Below are 19,089 nucleotides of genomic sequence, written 5' to 3'. Positions count from 1 at the left end.
GTCAGTAGATTAACTGGCTCATAAAGGAATTCCTGTGGGACAAAAGTCTGCACCTTGGCGTCTCCGAAAAACGTGACCACTAATTCCTGACCAACAACCACTAATTTTAAACTTAAAATGTCTTGTGTAGCCCTTTGAAGATGACTACCTTTGGTTCATAACCCCACAACTTGCAAACGAATTGTATTGCATCAGTACTGTTTTCTATGTACAAGTACACAGCAGTGACAATGGTGGTGTGTGTGTGTGTGTGGGAGGGGGGGGGGTTCTCTGGTGCCCTGTTATTCAAATCATTCATCTATTTTAACCACCTTGTTTGCTGTATACAGGCTCCAGGCCGCTAGAAAACATTTCTATTGTAAGAGCTTTACCAGCTGTTTTGTGTTAAACCCTTAGCTGGAGATCATTGTCTATGTGTAACCTTGTTTTATCTTGCAAGGGTATGGGAGCAGGTAATAAGCTAATGTAGTTTGTGTTAAAATCTTAAGAAATGCACTAGGAATTGTTCTGCCTTCAAAGTGAGAGCAAGTCGCTATGTCAAAGAGAAAAGTGCATGCTCTTTGTGTAGAAGAAAGAATTTCTCTGATTAAAGAAAGTTCAAAAGGATGATCGTTCCGTGATTTAGTGAATCAGTTTAATTTCGGAAATGCCACATTCAAAATCCAGTTGCATGACTGTTACGGGAAGGAGTGGGAGGAAAATGCAAATAAAGACACAAAGAAAAGATGGTGGCAACCATATGAAAATATAAATGACGCTGTCTTCGAGATGTTTATCTGCGCTTGTGCCGAGGGGTTACAATAATGAAACTTGTAAGGAGGGAGAATTCTTGAGGTACTTTTTCTGTACAAGTACTGTAGATTACATGTAATCCTCCTCCTCCTCTTTCCCCCTTGTCCAGCTTCTACCAGGTCGAGGCATTTATGGTAATTCCCCACCTTCCTCTCTCCTTCCTTTCTGTGTCTCTCTCTCTCTCTCTCACCGTCATTTTGTCCCATTCCAGGTTTCTTCTTCTTGCACTCGTCTTTATTGAATCGATGTACCTTCTTCTAGGTCTCACTCTCTTTCCCTCGAACTTCATCTCTATCATCTGTTTTGGTATTCTTATCTTTACATCTCCAAACCATCTTAGTTTATCCCTATCAATTCTCTCATTTTTGTTTTCTATTCTAACTTCCTTTCTAACATCTTCATTTCGCACACTGTCTTTCCTATCATACTTCTTAGGTATTTAATTTTGAATTCTACTCTCGTCCCTATTTGTCATTCTCTATTTCAGCTAAGTTTGCAATCACATTCTTTATTTTTCTACTGAAGCCTGTATGCTGAAAGCTTTACTGCTAAGGAATAGGAAAACAAAATAGGTTTGATTTAGCTATAAAACGACTTAAGTTTGCCAAAGTTTTATGATGGCTTCCTTTTACATAGCCTTCTGAATACACCACACCTTGACGATGTACTTACTTGATTAATAAAAGAATTAACCATAATACTTATGGTTAACCCCTTAACTGGGTTTGACGCTTAAAGGCGTCGACAGCTGTCACACGAGTATTGGGTTTGACACCTTTAGGCGTTCTTGTACTTCTAAATGTGTTCTTACGTAGGGTCAGCTTCCTATAGGTGTCTGACGAATCTTAATCACTTCTGCCATCTGCTATCATAATTTAAAACAAATACCATTGATGTTAGATGTGATTATTGCTGTCCTATTCATTTCTATCCGGTCTCACGCCAGCCAGGAAGTTCGCACTTAGGTGGCAGTCCAACAGCTGTCTCGTGTTGCTTCGTACGGTCCGCGCCAAATTCATCGTAAAGTATTTATTTGTGTATATGTACATTGAAATAACTAAATTTGCGAGTTGGTGTCATCGTCGTCACTACGATACAGTTCTGCAAACTCCATAGTCCATGTTCTGATAACTTTTTGTAATTTGGTCTGTATATGATGGTAAACTGTTCCGTGTGACGTGATAATGGCTTGGTTAGGAAAGACGTTGAATTATCTGAGAATCTGCGGACCGGATGTAGGAATCACTCAAGAAAACGTTCTGTTGTGTGCCTGTCAAACCATAGGCGACGGGAAAATGTCTACTACTGTGAAGAATGTGACGTGGCACTTTGTGCTTGCCCTTGCTTCCGTATTTACCACACTGTGCGCAATTTCTGAATGACCTATGAATCAGAAAGTATGTAGAACCTATTGATGCATATCTGAAAACTTGAAAAATGTTATCATAATAATGAAAGGAACACTTTTTAAATTCACTTTGGTATGAATACACTGTGTATATATGTATATATTTACGGGTTTACAAGGAAAGCGGCAATAACAAAATGCTATTGAATATCTACTATATCACTTATAATTTAAATAAATCAAGTAAAATATATTTTTCTGTTGAATATTTACATCTACGCCGGCCCGTGGTGTAGGGTCTTACCCGGAGGCCCCGGGTTCGATTCCCGGCCAGGTCAGGGATTTTTACCTGGACCCGAGGGCTGGTTCAAGGTCCACTCAGCCTACGTGATTAGAATTGAGGAGCTATCTGACGGTGAGATAGCGGCCCCGGTCTCGAAAGCCAAGAATAACGGCTGAGAGGATTCGTCGTGCTGGCCACATGACACCTCGTAATCTGCAGGCCTTCGGGGTGAGCAGCTGTCGCTTGTTAGGCCAAGGCCCTTCAAGGGCTGTAGTGCCATTGGGTTTGATTTTGTTTTTTGTATTTACATCTGCCGTATGCTACTGTACTCATTCCAAAAGTGTGCTTTGCGCTGAATAATTACCCACTGGTTGGTTGATGTTATGAAACTGTTCCCCAGTTAAGGGGTTGATTGTCAACTGAGTGCAGTCCAGTTTCATTTCTAAACCATTCCGTCTTTCCAACTGGAGTCTGTACATTTCTTACGCAGTTGTACATTGCTTGCACCATTTTCTACAGTTTGTACCCAGTCTTTTTTTTAAACAACATTTTCCCACATCTTCTCCCTGGGAACACTATCATATGCCTTTGTTAGATCTATGTCCATATTCTCAATTCTTTTCCATCAGTAGCCTCATGCTGAAGATTGTTTCCCCTGTGTATCTTCCACTTCTAAAGCCGCATTGTTCCTAGGCATTCAGAAAATACACACACTCTCTCTCGTATATGAAATTTTATTAAGAATATGGAAACTTAGAAATTATGGACATGGTTTAATTGAAGGGGTTTGAAATTTATTGAAGAATTGTGGTTCCAAGCCCATGAGAAAAATCTCTTGTGCAGCTGGTGATCTGAGTATTTATGTTTCAGGCTGTGAAGTATTGTATATCGGCGTGCTTCTTCAGTATAATGTGGGACTTGCATCACGTTGAAGAGCTGATGGAAGGCGGGAGTACTGGCGTGGAGGAAGTGCCTCGTCTCCGCGCCAAACTGGGCCAGTTTATGGACACCATGAAGGACATGTTGCTCAATGGACCTTGTCAGCTTTACAAAGAAGAGGTAAAACACACTAAGTCAAGTTGGAAGATTGACTGTGGAAGGGTTTCATGCACACTTGACAGTTCCAGCAATGAGTGAGTTTGTTACACAGTAGGAATTCATTGCTTGTATTTGCCAGATATTGTGGTGAACCCTTATAATTGGCAGACCCGAGAATGATTTTCTATGATTTTGCATTTTCATACCAGGCAAATTCTGGGTCTGTCTTCTTCTGGTGTCACCTCCTCACAGGTGACCATCAAGGTCGTATTTTTTTCTGTTTTATATTTCTTGAACCAGAGTTGCCATATTGTTACAATTGTTGAACCACTGCTGGAAGTTCTGGACCTAGGATAATCCTTTGTGTTCATATTCATGTTTTTCTCAGTTTTATTTATTTACATCAGGTGCAACATGGTCATCATCATCATCATTGTACAATTCCAGTTTCCCTGGTTCTGTTAATGAACCTCTTCCACTTCTTCCTGTCCGTATACAACCTGTCATTTAGAACATAGTTATCTAGATCAACCTTGATTATGTCCATCCTCTCAAGCTTTCTTTCCAAATTTATTCTGGCTGTTCTTGTAGGCCTCATCCTCATCACATGCCCTTACCATAGTAGTTTAGATGTACCGATTCGGTCTGATTGGGTGTCTTTATTCAGACTTCTTTCCTCACCTCCTTCGTTCTTAACTTGTCCATCTTGGTCTTCTGTATGGTGGATCTAAGAAATTTCATCTCTGATGCTTGCAGTCTTCTTGAATCTTTTTCTTTGTGAGGATGCACGCTTCAACTATTGGTATGAAATAGCTGTTAAACATCATCAGTTTGGCTGGTTTTGGAATCATGTCATCCCATAAAAGTGTTCTTACTTGTTAGTAGAATTCTGATCCCTTTTGCACTCTGTAATTTTCTTTCTAACCAAATTATCACTGGAGATTACACTCCCATGGTAAGGAAAACTATCCACACACTTTAGCTGGTGGTCTCCTAGTTTTACACTTGCTGGACGCCCTTCTCTGTTGACTGCCGTCACCACTGTCTTCGTCTTGCTGGTGTTGAGATTATATTCCTGAAATTGGGATTTCCATACGTTGAGTCTGGTCTGTACTTCCTCTTCCGTTTCACCCCAAATCATGATATCATCAGCAATGGCCATTTCATTCAGTTCACCTAACTTTTCCTTGACGTTCTTCATTATATTGTTTATAACAGTGATGAACAGTAGTGGGGACAATGCACTTCCTTTCTGAACTCCACTCTTACTCTCGATCCATGATGATGGACCTCCCCCAATTTGTACACAGCTAGTACAGTCTTTGTACATCATCTGAATTTTCCTTACCAGTCCTTCAGGCACATTTCTTTCCCTCATGCACGCCCAGATCTTATCTCTTATAACACTATCATAGGCCTTTTCTATATCCAGGAATGCAATGACCAGGTTCTTGCCTTTCTCCCAATACTTTCCCATCAACATGTGGGTGCTAAAAATTAGATTCAACATAGTAGTTAGTACAAATTAATATTGATAATTTCCTTGTTCGACTTAAGTAATAAAACAATATACACAAATGGATGTATACAAAATACTCTGCTAGATAGAGAAACGTAACATATCAACTACTCGGAGGAAATGAATGAAAGTGTGGTAACATGTTGCCAGTGATCTCCCACATGTGCATAGAAACCTGATGTGAGGTCAACGCGACTATAGCGCCAAATGGGTCTGGCCCTACAAAACGAGGCAGTTGAATGAACGGGACAAGACAGTGTGAGTCAATCAACAAGCTGTTATGGTGCATTGTGGTGGTGTTATTCATTACAACATGACCCAGAGACAACATTTGGATGACTTCGCACGGGGAAGAATCATCTAGAAACCGGAAAGAAGACGAAAAGCGAGGAGTGTAGCCCAGGAGTTTGGTATTTCTCACAGCATTGTTTCATGTACATGAAATGCATTCTGAACCACAGGCACTGCTGACCGAAGAAGAGAAGGGGGTCGACCATGGTCAACTGCAGCAGCAGATTACCACTACATTGTGCAACAGGCAAGAAGAGACTCACGTCAAATAGCGGGTGCATTTGCAACCACATTAACAGGACTGCAAGGCACCCAAAATCACATTCCACAGTCACATGACGATTGCTTGGGGGTGGTCTGTTTGCCCGACTACCATTGCATGGTGTTCTGTAGAGACCCGCACATCAGCGACACAGTTTGCGATGGTGCCAAGAACATCAGGTCTGGACTGACGAGGAGTGGGGTTGCGTGCTGTTCTCAGATGAGAGCAGAGTGTCTGAGTAGTGATTCTAGACGTACCCTCATCTAGCGAGTGGTGAGAACACACAATGCACCCGGGAACATTGTCAAACACGATCATTTTGATAGTCCAAGTGTTCTGGTGTGGGGAGGCATAGTGTTGCATCGGTGTACCAACCTCCAAATCTTTGAACAGGGTACACTCACAGGTCAGCGTTATTGTGACAGTGTACTCCTTCCCCATGTGCGTCTTTTCACGGGTGCATTCGGCCCTGAATTCATTTTTATGGATGATAATGCACAACTGCATCGAACAGTGCAGGTGGATGAGCTCTTAGACCAAGAGGATATTCGGCGAATGGACTGGCCTGCCCGTTGCCCCGACTTAAATCCCATCGAGCATGGGTGGGACATGTTGGGCAGACATTTTGCAGCATGTCCACATGCACCAACGACCATCCAGGAGGTGTCAACCATGCTGGTGGAGGAAGGGAACGCCTTACCAATGTTGTAGCCACCATGGGAACACGTTTACAGAGCGTGCATCGCTGTCTGTGGTGATCACACAACCTTTTAAGAACCATGTCCCTTCTTTTGTGACGTCCAGGGGACCATCATGGGTCGCAGTGACTTACGTGTAATTTATTGTCTCTGTATAAAAATGTAATTTCTGTTCATCTCATTGCATATTCCTTTCAGTTGCTTACCGTACCATACTGTAGCAGTTCTTCCTATGTGTGGTTCAAGTTTCATCAAGCTATGTTACTTGGCAATGACACAACATGCAAAAGTTACTTTTGTCCTTATGTTTTACACAGCAGTGTACTAGAGATACTTAAAATATTGACGAATGTTCTCTTAAATAACAGTGGACCAATACTTAGCATTGTATCGGCTGTTGAGTGTAGCCTTCACTAGGTTTTTCCATAGTGCACTGTGGAAGGCATGAGCTGCATTTGAGGTGGTGAACCACGGTTTGTTCCTCTCTGCATTCACAGAGGATTGATTCGCAAGAGAAGCCCCACTTCTTAATATTGGTCTTGGATCTACCAGTCCCAGAATGCAACCTATTCAGACACCTCCACGTGGTCATTCTCTCTTTATGCCCTACTGGAAGACTTTCAGATAGATTCACACACCCAGAAAGGTCAGGGCTTCTCATCCTCCATGATTGTTAATCATGATGATTGGGGTGAATCTGTTAGGCTATGGTTAGTTATATAAGACTGCATTTGTCATTTTGGAAGATGTGACTGCTTTCTTGCATTTTGGAAAGTTGAGACGTTTCATTTCCCAGTACAACAGCCTTCGTTGTTGACAACCTTCTTATGGGATTTTAAACATTCTGCAATACTTCCACATTTCAAAATCCTACAGTCAGTTTGTTGATAAAGCCCTTAGAGAACATCTTTTGGCGTGGCATAGCAGCACCAATAATACATGAGGTGGAGGACAAGGTTCCTTACTAGATATTTCAATTTCAGAAAAACACTTCTTGCAGTACTGATTCTGGTTTTGATTTCTATATCTGAATATCCCATTCTTCAGTTAAGCAGCATCCTGGGTACCTGAAACATGACACCCTTTCAGGGTGATGGTCTATGCTGATGTTAATCTGCTTGTTGATAATCATCAATTTTGTTTACTAAATATTTATTTTAAGGTCAAATTCCTTGTTTACTCAGGTAAGAAAGCTAATAGGAGTAAAAAATAAATACATATAAAACCTGGAAACGGATGGAGAGCATTGACTTACCATTTAAGAAAGAGTGGACAGAAAACACGTCAGTGGAGGATAGAATAATAATCGTTGTGGTCTTTGTTGACAATTAGATGCTGTGTGATGTTGAAGTCCGTGAATATTTATGCGAACTTCCCACCCTCATCCTTGGAGATTCCAATGTTGGTCATCAACTTGTACTCAGGTGCAGCGAAGCACCCACCCTTATCATTAGACAACCGCTCCTTTTTCCCTTTCTCTTGTCTGTCTCCCCACTCTCTGTACCTCACATAGCATGTTCTTGCCAACAGTGACAACTATTATTATTATTTTATTCTCCTTTGATGAAGGCTGCAGCTGAAAATTTTGGACCCATGTCTTTCTTTTATGTGTGCCCTTTCCGAACATTCTTACACAATAAGTGGCTGCTCTCCATCGCTCTTCCCTAGATTTATGTATATACCTTGCTTACTTTGTTGATCCTGTTCAAAAGAAAATTGAATATCTTAAGAATTGTCAGTAAGTATTAACGTGTCGCTTCATAGGGGATGGAGAATGATTGTTGCCATTAGTTCTTTTATATTAAAGATACAATTTTTATATTTGCACACTTACAATGCCACAGACATGTTTACACAAGCACCATCGGAGATCACTGTCAAAGTACATTACACGGTAACAAAGGGAGAGGAAGCACTTTTTAAACCGAGCAAGTTAGCCATGCTGTCCGGGTCACATAGCTGTGAGTTTGCATTCAGGAGATGGTGGTTTTAGATGGTTTCCATGGTTTCTCATTTCACACCAGACAAAAGCTGGGGCCATGGGTGCTTCCTTCCCAGGGTTGTACCTTACTTAAGGCCACAGTCGTTAAGTATTTAAATATTTTAATTTTTGCTTGGAATCATCAGCTGTTATAGTACACTACACTGCCTGTTTGTTGATAATAGCTGCCTTTCTCTTGCAGGCCTATATCACTGTATGTGACCTGCTGATTGTGTTCTGTGACCAGTTGGCAAACAACCCTGCTCTCACCAACCTTGTATACGAGCCAGACAGAGCCATGCAGCTCATGCTCATCGACTTCATCGAGACATATGTCTTCATCCTGGAGGAAGATGGTGAGTAACCTGTTCGCTCGTTGGCAGTCATATCTGCCTTGCATTACATACAACACTTACATCACAATTATAACTAAGATTTTAAACACATTTTGAAGTTGAATTAACCGGGGAAAAATCAGAACTAAGGGTTAAGTCAAGAATATTGTTATTAATTTATTTCATGGGCAAAAGAGTAGCTACTATCATGCTTGGAAGTTGTGCTAAATTATTTTGTGAAAGAGTAGTATAATGAGTATGATTCTCTGAATGCCATAATAAATCTTTTCAAGCTTATGAAATTTTCTCCCAGTCTAAACATGAATGATTTTAAGTGAGTTATTAATGAGTGCAGCCTTCTATGGAGTACTAAAGGTTTTGCTGTGTTTGAACACCTAAATTGTTCAGAAGTTGCTGGAGAGCGATGTGGAGAAGCTAATACAATTTCCTCTCTTGCTCTTGACCTTTTAACATGGATATGTTTTTGGGCTGGGGGTGTACCTGGAATTAGCGCCATTGGTTTAGCAACAGAAAACTGACGCTGTGGTAACCATTGTTCGTGGTCTGTCTATAGATAGATAGATAGATAGATAGATAGATAGATAGATAGATAGATAGATAAAGCCTTTATTTTCTGTGGCGAAGTTAGGGCTCTTGGCCCTTTCTTACGCTTAACCACACACATATTGTTATTATTCCATAATCATATTAAACCAATATTTAATTTATTGTGCAATAATATATCATTTTCACACACAATCACTCGTCTATACTAAGTCTTCTTAATCTTCTTCCTCATGTTACTACCATGTACCAGAATTCTGCATTTTGTATATGGCAGGGACAAATGGTGCCTTGTTTTAAATGAGTTTCCACTGTCTTTGACTGGCGTTTCATCTAGGTCACATCGAAAGCAGCAGCATTTTTCTCATAATACGTTTCTTGTGAATATTTATGGCCATGTGTGTTAAATCAGCAATCATTTTGGACTAGATCATGATGATACAGATTTTGATTCATCAGAACTCTTCACCTCCTCTGTGGGTGGAGTGAAAGGATGAATTATCTGTACCCCATCTGCACTCGTCTCTTGCCTTCTATGCCCAGAAACATATCAATGATTCTCTTTTTTTATATAGCAAAAAAATTTACAACAGTAAAACCTTGTTAATTCGAAGTTGTTGGGACTCAAAAATCGGACTTCGAATTACGCGATTTCAGATTTACCGCCAATTCGTAATTCAGAAGTGCCAACCCTTGCTGCGCTACAAAATAAACTAAGGCTCGTTATTGCATGCAGTTTACCTTGATTCATAATTTAAACCTTTCAAATGCCGTGAAAAAAAACTATTTCCGAAATGTATCCAACAGGGTGCATTTACAATGTTCAAATAATGCACTTGTATAAGTCACTGACAAACATAACCTCACGCAACGAAAGAAAAAGGACGAGGATAAATTATGCTGGTTCCCCTGTGCATATGCATTATTTTTTGGAGTACTGTACTGTTTGCAGTTTTATGTACTTGCAAGGAAAGTGCCCAATGCTCTTAAAACATTGTGGCTTATCGAACTTTCCTATGACGAGGGGATAAAGTTTGTCGCTTCCGTGTGCATTGCAACACAGTACAATGACCCCCCCCCCCCCCCCTTGTACGATTCGCCGGCTGGCACTTTCTCCTTTAAAACCATAAGACCATTTGGGCTGGGAATTAAAAGAAAGCAATGCAGTTTCATCGGCAGTGATAGTATTGTTTGATGCCTATGAATTGATTATATGAGCCGTGCTTTTTCGTCAACTGTCGGCATTGCCAATGTTCACGGATTCTGATTTTTCGCACACTGCATGCTGCGCGATATTACGGCGTTCCTGAATTGGTTGAGTACAAAAGAATTCCAATTTCATTCAACTTAGCAATTATGGAGCACACTGCAGACACGCCGAAGTGAGTGTAAGTGCGGAAAGCTACCCCTCTGCGTTCCGGAACTTGCATTCTATCATGACATGGATAAATTTTGAATTTAAATGACTCGGTAACATACTATTGTTTTAAAATGTAAAGGCAGTTTTGAATTTAAAGTCTGAATTTCGGCAGTGGGGCCAACATTGTACTTTGAATTACGAGTTATCCGTATTTCGAATTAAACAATTTAAAACCGAGCTCGATAGCTACAGTCGCTTAAGTGCGGCCAGTATCCAGTATTCGGGAGATAGTAGGTTCGAACCCCACTATCGGCAGCCCCGAAAATGGTTTTCCGTGGTTTCCCATTTTCACACCAGGCAAATGCTGGGACTGTACCTTAAGGCCACGGCCACTTCCTTCCCACTCCTAGCCCTTCCTTGTCCCATCGTCGCCATAAGACCTATCTGTGTCGGTGGCGACGTAAAGCAACTAGCAAAAAAAAATTAAATATCGTACAAAACTGTACTCATGTTTCCTGGAACAAGAGCTTCTTCAAATTAGGCATGATTTTGAATTAACCGATTTTCAATTATCGAGGTTCTACTGTATATCTTTTTTCCAATTACTTGTGGTCAGCACTATATCTGAATTACGGCCAGGTGGCTTCCCTTACATCACTCCTTTGTGGAGGGATTTATTCACCATTTAATGTTTCTGTGGTGGTTGGTAGTGTGATGCGCTGTGTGTGGATGAAGATGTGTATATTAATTATAACACACACACACACACCCAGCCCTTGAGCCACAGGAATTGACCAGGCGTGGCTGAAATCCCTGACCTGGATGTAAATCGAACATAGAAGTTACTGAACTGAAGAACACTGTGCTGACATTTCAGCCAAGGAGGTGGACAAGATAATGTTCTTTTCCAACCCTTGTTCCGTTTCTCTACCTGGTCGGGTATGAAGTGGGATGAATCTTCGTAGCGAGTTTTTACAACCGGATGCCCTTCCCGGTGTCAGCCTCATCAGAGGAGTTCATGAGGTGAAATGAATTGCTTACAATATGATAGTAGAAAGGGAGAGGGTGAAACCCAGTGCCAGCACATAGCTTACTTCTGTCGAATACCACCAAGGAATGTGCTCAAGGCTCTACGCCGCCGTCCGACAGACGATCCACCATCTGCAGTGTCATATGCTCTCACTCTGAATGAACACTGCGGAGAGGTTTTTTGGCACAGTCTATAATGATTAGAAATTGCAAACCACCACCTCTCCTGCCCTGCCATCTACCTGGCCAGATAGATAATGCTGGTTTCTCTCAATCTGCTGGAACACTACACAGCAGGAAGTAAAAGAAGATCATCATCAGCAATGTCTCGCTCCAGTCCCCCGAGTAAAAATTCATGCCAGCCCCAAGTCTAGGGATAGCAAGCCTACCTTTTGCCTATTCGATTCCTAGCCTGGTTAGAGCCTATGTTAGAACAATTCAGGAGCTATCTGACAGTGAGCCTTTCATGCGCTTCATGTGAGCAGCATTTACTTGGTAGTCCAAGATCCATCAGGGATGTAGGAATATAGCACTGTGGCTTTTTGTTTGGGAGGGTAGTTAAAATCCATGCAAGTTTGCTTTCCCAATGGACGTGGACATCCCCCGGCTATCATATGTAAGTAGAAAACTTAGGCAGAATTAGAAACCGTGAGAGAAAAGTAATTGTGTGTGAATAAAGAGAGATGTGCGATGAGTTCTCTGGTTTGGCAGTGTTGTCTCCTGCTGCACTCAGATTTTTAAAATTAACTTTTTCTGAATCCCCATAGAGTTCACACACATACATCCAATATGGGAATAAATCCCTCCAAGATGGGAAGAGATTACATGAGGGAAAGGAGAGGGAGTTGTTATACTGATTCCAAGCAGGATAACCTAGATTCTTGGAACCCTAACAGGAAGGCACCACACTCTGTATATCACAGATTTATTTGCATTTTGGGGAGGTGAAAGAACAATTCTATTGATATAAAATGATACAGTATATAGTTTAGGGTGCCAATAATCCCCCATTTTAGAGATTTTCATTATTATTGAAGAAGGTGTCTTGTCAGGTTCCTATTATGAAACTTTATGCCTTCGTCTAATAGCAGGTATGGCAGAGTACTGCTAGTACTCAACGTTAATGTTACAATTTTCTGTGATTTTATGTAGGTCTAAATTTGAGATGGTACTTCAGAGTGCCACTATGACACAAAGGGAAAATAAACACAGAGAAAATAAATGAAGTGTTAGAGGGCATTCGACCAGTGTAGGTTATTGTAAATAAAAAAAAATGTGTGTGAATAAATTAATTCCATCCCCTGGTCTAAGGAGTTTGGACAGCCAAAGTAGGGGACTGCCTGTAGGGGTGAAGTACAGTGGGGACTTCGAGGGCCCTGGGACCGCTACGGTAGCTGTGAAGGCCCTTCAGGAACTCTGAAAAGTGGTGGCAAAAGGGGCTCTGGTTAAGACGCAGCAGGTCGTTATGCTACTTAGGATCCAGAACGGGTAAAAAAAAAAAAAAAAAAAATAGTAAATAAATAAATGCAATGTAAATATTAATCTTATACCAGTTGTATAGTATCATTTGAAGTAATTCCACATACTGTATATCAGTTGACTATATTTGTAAGTAGTACAGGAGATATTATAAGTAGAATTTTGAAAACAATATAAATTTATTAAGGATGAGCTTTGTGTTTAATAGAAAACATTGTTAGCGTAAATTGTATAAAATTGTATTATAGGAAAATTTTCTTCTCTTGTTAACTTAATATTAAGTGCTTGACAATAATGTATTTTAGTGTACCATTTGCCACCAAGGTAGACACCTCATTTGCAAATAAAGAGATTTTGATTTGATTTGATTTTGAGTAACAGCATGTTTAAAAATGCATTAAGGCAAAAAGTTAACCATGTTCCACTGTACATTAATAAGAAGCTCTGAATCTTGATTTTAATGCTTGATAACTAATGTATCTTTTGTTATTACTAAAGTTTGGAATAAGTTGCATTTTGGCCTGATAAACTGGAAAAGTAAGTTAATATCAAAATAACATGTTTGGAATTACTTTTTTTATACGTGTTTATTGTTGTATGTTGTTACATAAAATATAGGTCTAACTGTTGTTGAATATAATTATGTGACTTGAAATCTTCTTTCAGAGATTTTTTTTCAGGTATTGTTACTACTAACTTGATCTATGGTGTTTTTAAGAAGGAATGTGTAAGGAGGAGTAAGGGACATACTGTCAGTTAAGCTTTTTGGTTTGTCGTGTTAGGGAAAGTTGCTTCTGAAGAAGCAGTTACATTTGTCTCCAAGATGATTTCTACATATTTTTTATGAATATTCAACTTATACTGTACAGGGAGGCTCACAGAATTTTGTTGCAGCCTGGTAGAAAGATTATACTAATCCCTGCCCCTTGTTATAAGAACTGAAGAGGAAGAGTTTAAATTCCTTGAGGGTATTGGGTAAAGGGAAGAGCTAAAAGAGGCAGAAAAATAACACACTTCCTTGGCCTCTCAAGGCCAGTATTGTCAGGGTTAGTAGTGAACAGTTTTTAACCAAGAAAGTACAGACAAGAGAAACAAAGTGGTAGGAAAATAAATGGAAGTAGTATTAGCCCTCAATTGTGACTCTTGTCAGTTTTAACTTAAGAAGCTATATATAACATCCTTTTGAATAATAAATATTCAAATCAACAAAGCTCTTGTTTTCATGACAGTTGCACGTACTGTATACTCAATTCTGAATACTTGGAGTGCACATTAACAGATGTATTCATTCGAGTAAACTGTTAGTATTGTCCAAAAGAAAATGCATTGTACTGGCTTACTTTGTTGAATATTACTACAAAAAAGCAGCATATCACATGAATGTGTTAGACCTTCAATCGCATGTAATTGCTGTTGGTGGTTCACTTGTTATGAATCTAAGTGTTAGAGATGTTGATAATTGCAAGTTATATTGTATCCGAATAAAGGACAAATGCTGCTCTGAAGATACAACCTATTGTTGTAAAACAAAATTCAAGATTGAAAAATATGTAATAAAATATTTTTGTGAGAAGATGGTATTATCATCATCAATGTCCCACTCCAGTCGCCCGGGTGTGTTTGAGAAGATGGTATGATGTGCCAGAATTGCGCATGTGCATATAATTTAGCAGTAAAATAAAAGGATGTTATTTTAAGGGATAGAAAAGAAGTAACCCAAATGGCAAGATAAATATTAAATGCTATCATATTTTGTGAATTTAGTCCAAATTTTTGTTGGTTTGCTCTCATGGCTGCTTTTTGTTGGAAAAATCCTTCCCGTATGTTATACCGGATAGTTCTAGTAGATGCCATTGTGTTGCAAACTTCCTTTTAACATATATCTCAGAATATTCAGGAATTTAAGAGGAGAATTGTATTTTGCTCGGAATGCACTAGTTGCACCTTGTATGAGATGTCTCAATTTCTTTCTGAGCGGGCATTTTCCATGTCCATTAATCTCTACATTATTGCTGGTCCCTTGATTCTTTTCTTATCTTTTCTATATGACAGAGACTAGTTTCAGAATATGATCAAGTATTTTTCAGTTACTTTAAAAATTACTTTTAATATGATTTCAGTATTAGATTCTGTTAATGACTGTTTATTTTATCTGACAAGCCAGAAAGCTTTTCTGTCATTAGAAAAACTTTTGCTGTTTATTTCTTTTGTTTGTTTACATTTTATGGGCTTAATGTTATATAAAATAGTTTTGTGAACCCTCTTTTACCAGTACAGTGACAGTTATCTGCTCACTCTGCAATATCCAACATTCAGTGACTTTGCACATCACAGAGATACCTGTTGATTGTGTGAAAGGTCCCAACTCACATGGCAGATGTATTTTTGTGATAGTGCCTTTGTAAGTTTACACTTTGTTTCTTCGAGCAGTATATTAAGTTGTGTAGGATTCAGCCCTCATGAATGCGACAAAACAAAACCTCGCGCTTTAACCCATTCCCACGCAGTACACTCGTACAGCCATACGTTAGTTATTTTGAAAATGCCATACTATGACAGTTGAGGTATTTCGGTTGTGCTTTCCAGTATCAGTATTACATTTATAGTTAGCACTAAGGTGGGGGTGTTTTTTGTCCAAAGATCATTTCTCTAAAGGTATATGCTGCTATAAACATTTGAAATAATGATGATAATAATAATGATGCCACCGTGAGTGGCTTGGACTCTATAGCGTTTCTTCCTCTCCTGCTGCTCTTCCCAACCCTTGTGGGGTCGCGGATGCGAACTGTGTTGCACATGTGGATTTGGCCCTGTTTTATGGCCGGATGGCCATCCTGACACCAACCCTACATGCAGGGATGTAATCACTGTTGCGTGTTTTTGTGGTTGTTGATAGTGTAGTATGTTGTCTGAATGTGAAGAGGAAAGTGTTGGGACAAATACAAACACCCAGTCCCCAATAATAATAATACTAGTAAATTAAATGTCCAACTGTTGCAAGGAAGAGGAAAGAATTTTCCAATTTCTCCTTGATGGGGGGAGGAGAAGATGGCACAGAAATGTCTGATAACGAGTTGGACTATAAATATCATTCCATTTATAAATCAAAAGGGGTTGAAAATGAGGTAACTCATGTGATTTGAGCACAAATTCGCTTTGCTTAGGTTCACCAACAGACAGAACAATTCAGTGTAAGGCAGGAATAAAACTTAAATCCAGTGATATTGGTTGCATCATTCATAATCTAAAATGTAAAGAAATAATTGCATTCAGCAGTGTCGTTTCATTTAAAATTTTCATGGATGACAGGTTAAAGAATGGATACCATATGGGGCCTGTTCCAACTTTTCACTTTTCAGTTTGCACTTTTCAGTTCAGATTTTGTTCCATCATCACTTTTCAGATTTGTCTTGCAAATGAAAAGTTAGGAATCTTTTCACTTTTCAAGCCTGTTATCCATCAGTACAGAAATGCAAAGTGCAAAGAAATGAAGTGAAAAGTTTTCAGAAATCTTGCAAAGAGTCGATTCCCCTTTTTAGCGTTTAATTAACAGGTATCTACACTAGTTTCTTGGTGTAGAATTTGATTTAGTGATATAAACATCTTATGACAAGAGCTTTTATCATCATCAAGTGAGGAGTGTGATGAATCCAACAAGAGAATGTACAAAGTCAGGATTATTTATAACCTCATTTTAAAGTTGCCGAAAAGGATGTCCCGCTTCTTCTTGACAAATCTAGCACAGCCAGCTTCTTCTAAATTATCCTTTTTTCCTCAATATCAAAAATCTTAACTTTATAACTACCGGTGCCACAATTATATCATCTTAACCGTAAAAGAAAATAAAATCATGGAGTATTATAAAGTTTGTTCGTGGAGTAAACTTGATCGATTCACTTGTAACGCAAAGACTTTTCACTTTGCAAAAAAAATTGAAAAGTAATACCAAGATCATGGTGGAACAGAAATACTTTGCTTTTTTCAATTATTGCAAAGTGCAAAGTTGAAAAGATGCAATGTTTGTTCGTGGAATAGACCCCTGGGCTGCAAAGACGGATGTAAACCACTGCGAAATATAGTAAGATAAAGCCCATTAGTTTGTGGAAACATAAGAACGGTTGCAAACAGTTGTCCACACACTGATGTGATAGAATCAGAATCTGCAACTGTAGAATCAAAAGGCATATATCATTTTAGTTGTTGATCTTGCTTAGGTTAAAGTAAGGCATATGGAATTGTGCACTAGGTCAGGAAAACACTAAAACCTGAAATTTTGAGAGAGAGAGAGATAGTGTGTGAAGTTTTTATCAAACATTAACTGTGAAATATATTTACCCACTGTGGGAAACAGTTTGTTAGTTTGTTTGTCTGTATGTCTGTTTTCAACAAAATTTTATACTATTCCACCAGTCTCAACCAGACTTTGCATAGTCATAGTTTGCAACCCTGTGAATAACACTGCATGCGTTTATTTTAACACTCCACTCTATCCCTTGATTTTGACCCTTTGGTATTTTGTCAAGTTCAAGTTTGTCAAGTTGTCAAAGAAGAATTCGTAGAAAGCTCACTTTATCCTTGTTTGCTGCAAGGAAGGAGACTCAAATTGTCCCTACAGGCACCAAAATGCATGTATCAAGTCCCGGAATGCACAATTTCCGAGAAAGTCTCACTACACTGATTACTGCCCCTTCCCTGCAGACTCTAGAACTCTTGCATCATGACCTCTCAACTTCACGGGTTGGCACTTGTCTCAGTTGTCTTTATCACACTTGCTGAGAGTGTAGACAACACTGCAGTTTTCAATACACTTTGCTGATGTTACCCCAAGGTAGTATAACATATTTCTCTGTTCGTATTGAGTAAGGCCATTCTCACACTTTATACGATATTAATTCCGAACCTCTCCCTGGTATGTGTCAAATCTAATTATATCCTTCCTAGCTAGTTATGCCAGCTTTTCCTGCCAGTGCTAACAGTATAGATTTTCAACTTCACTGCGGTGCAACGGTTACCATGTATATTAATTAGATCTAGTACCGGTATTGAAACACTTCGGTCTCCCAGCATTGTTGATATGGTAGAGTGAGCAGATGGTGGCACGAGGCACATGGAGGGTGGCACCCTGCCCCGTCCGGTTATTACCACTATTACCATATGAACCACAGACCCCCTACACGCGATTACAGAGGATCAGGATGAACACTGCAAGATAGAAGAATTGCACAAGAGGAGAAATTTCCTGGCCTCCTTTTGTAAGCTGGTCGTCTACAATGTGATTCCCACCAAGGCGGCCGCTGATGTCTTCAAGCACTATGTGAAGGTATGTGTTGCTTGTTTAGTTAGTGTTCTAGTATTAGGTCTCAAATCCATCATAAATTTGTATATTACTGTATTGGCACTATTATAAGACAGCCTCGCATATAACATGACCCTGGATTTTTGAAAGGCATTTACGAGAAAAACTTAAGTTATGAATGCAATTACAACATTCTCGGGCTCTCCTATAACTAAGATAATTTCGTTAAACCTAAAATAAATTTCGGAAAGAAAAAATCATAAAATAATACAGACTTTCTTCAGTCTCATTATGTAGTGCTGATAAGCAACCAAATTTATTGGCATAATCTGCTGACATTGTAAACACAGTGCCGAACACCGCATCATTTGTTTACACAACACTGTGCTTACCTTAAATTTAGTTACTGGAACTTGTAACTCACATGCACCTCCAATGCATTCATTCTAATAACTTCGTGGCTTATTGGATAAACCCAGGTTCATTTCTCCTGCATGAATCCAATAACAAGGCTATGAGTTTCATTAAATTTTCTTGTCTTTGATCCTCTGAATACTTCTCTTTATGTCTTGGTGTTCTGAGCTTGCAGCTAGACACGTGTTTTTTTGTTGTTTTTATTTTAATCATAACATTTGTCTGTTGAATAACGCGAGACATGTGCACGTAGAGTGTGAAATATGATGCAGTAGACACTATGGAAGTTATCGCGCAGTGTCGAAGTACAAAGTTATCCTCCAATTTGCAGTGCAGACAAATGGATCGTGGCTCATAATCTTCCGGTAAAGGATGCAACTTTTAGCAGCTACATATCTAT

The 19,089-nt window shown here is 39.4% G+C and overlaps 1 protein-coding gene across 7 annotated transcripts in view; it reads left to right on the top strand.

The window, feature by feature from the left end:
• Positions 1 to 19,089, top strand: part of SA1 (stromal antigen) — a 168,688-nt gene that overhangs the window by 116,837 nt on the left and 32,762 nt on the right. For 5 of the 7 annotated variants that reach the window (XM_067156395.2, XM_067156393.2, XM_067156392.2 and 2 more), the window contains exons 14-16: positions 3,294 to 3,482; positions 8,415 to 8,568; positions 18,145 to 18,299. In XM_067156395.2, the coding sequence (XP_067012496.1) occupies positions 3,294 to 3,482; positions 8,415 to 8,568; positions 18,145 to 18,299 (498 nt within the window). The remainder of the gene's footprint in view (positions 1 to 3,293; positions 3,483 to 8,414; positions 8,569 to 18,144; positions 18,300 to 19,089) is intronic. The other 2 variants (XM_067156397.2, XM_067156396.2) reach the window with 1 other exon arrangement.

Source organism: Anabrus simplex, chromosome 12, assembly GCF_040414725.1.
Source record: "Anabrus simplex isolate iqAnaSimp1 chromosome 12, ASM4041472v1, whole genome shotgun sequence".
NCBI classification, from domain to species: Eukaryota; Metazoa; Arthropoda; class Insecta; order Orthoptera; family Tettigoniidae; genus Anabrus; species Anabrus simplex.
The sequence above is the reverse complement of the archived record's forward strand: the minus strand, read 5'-3'. Positions and strand labels throughout refer to the sequence as shown.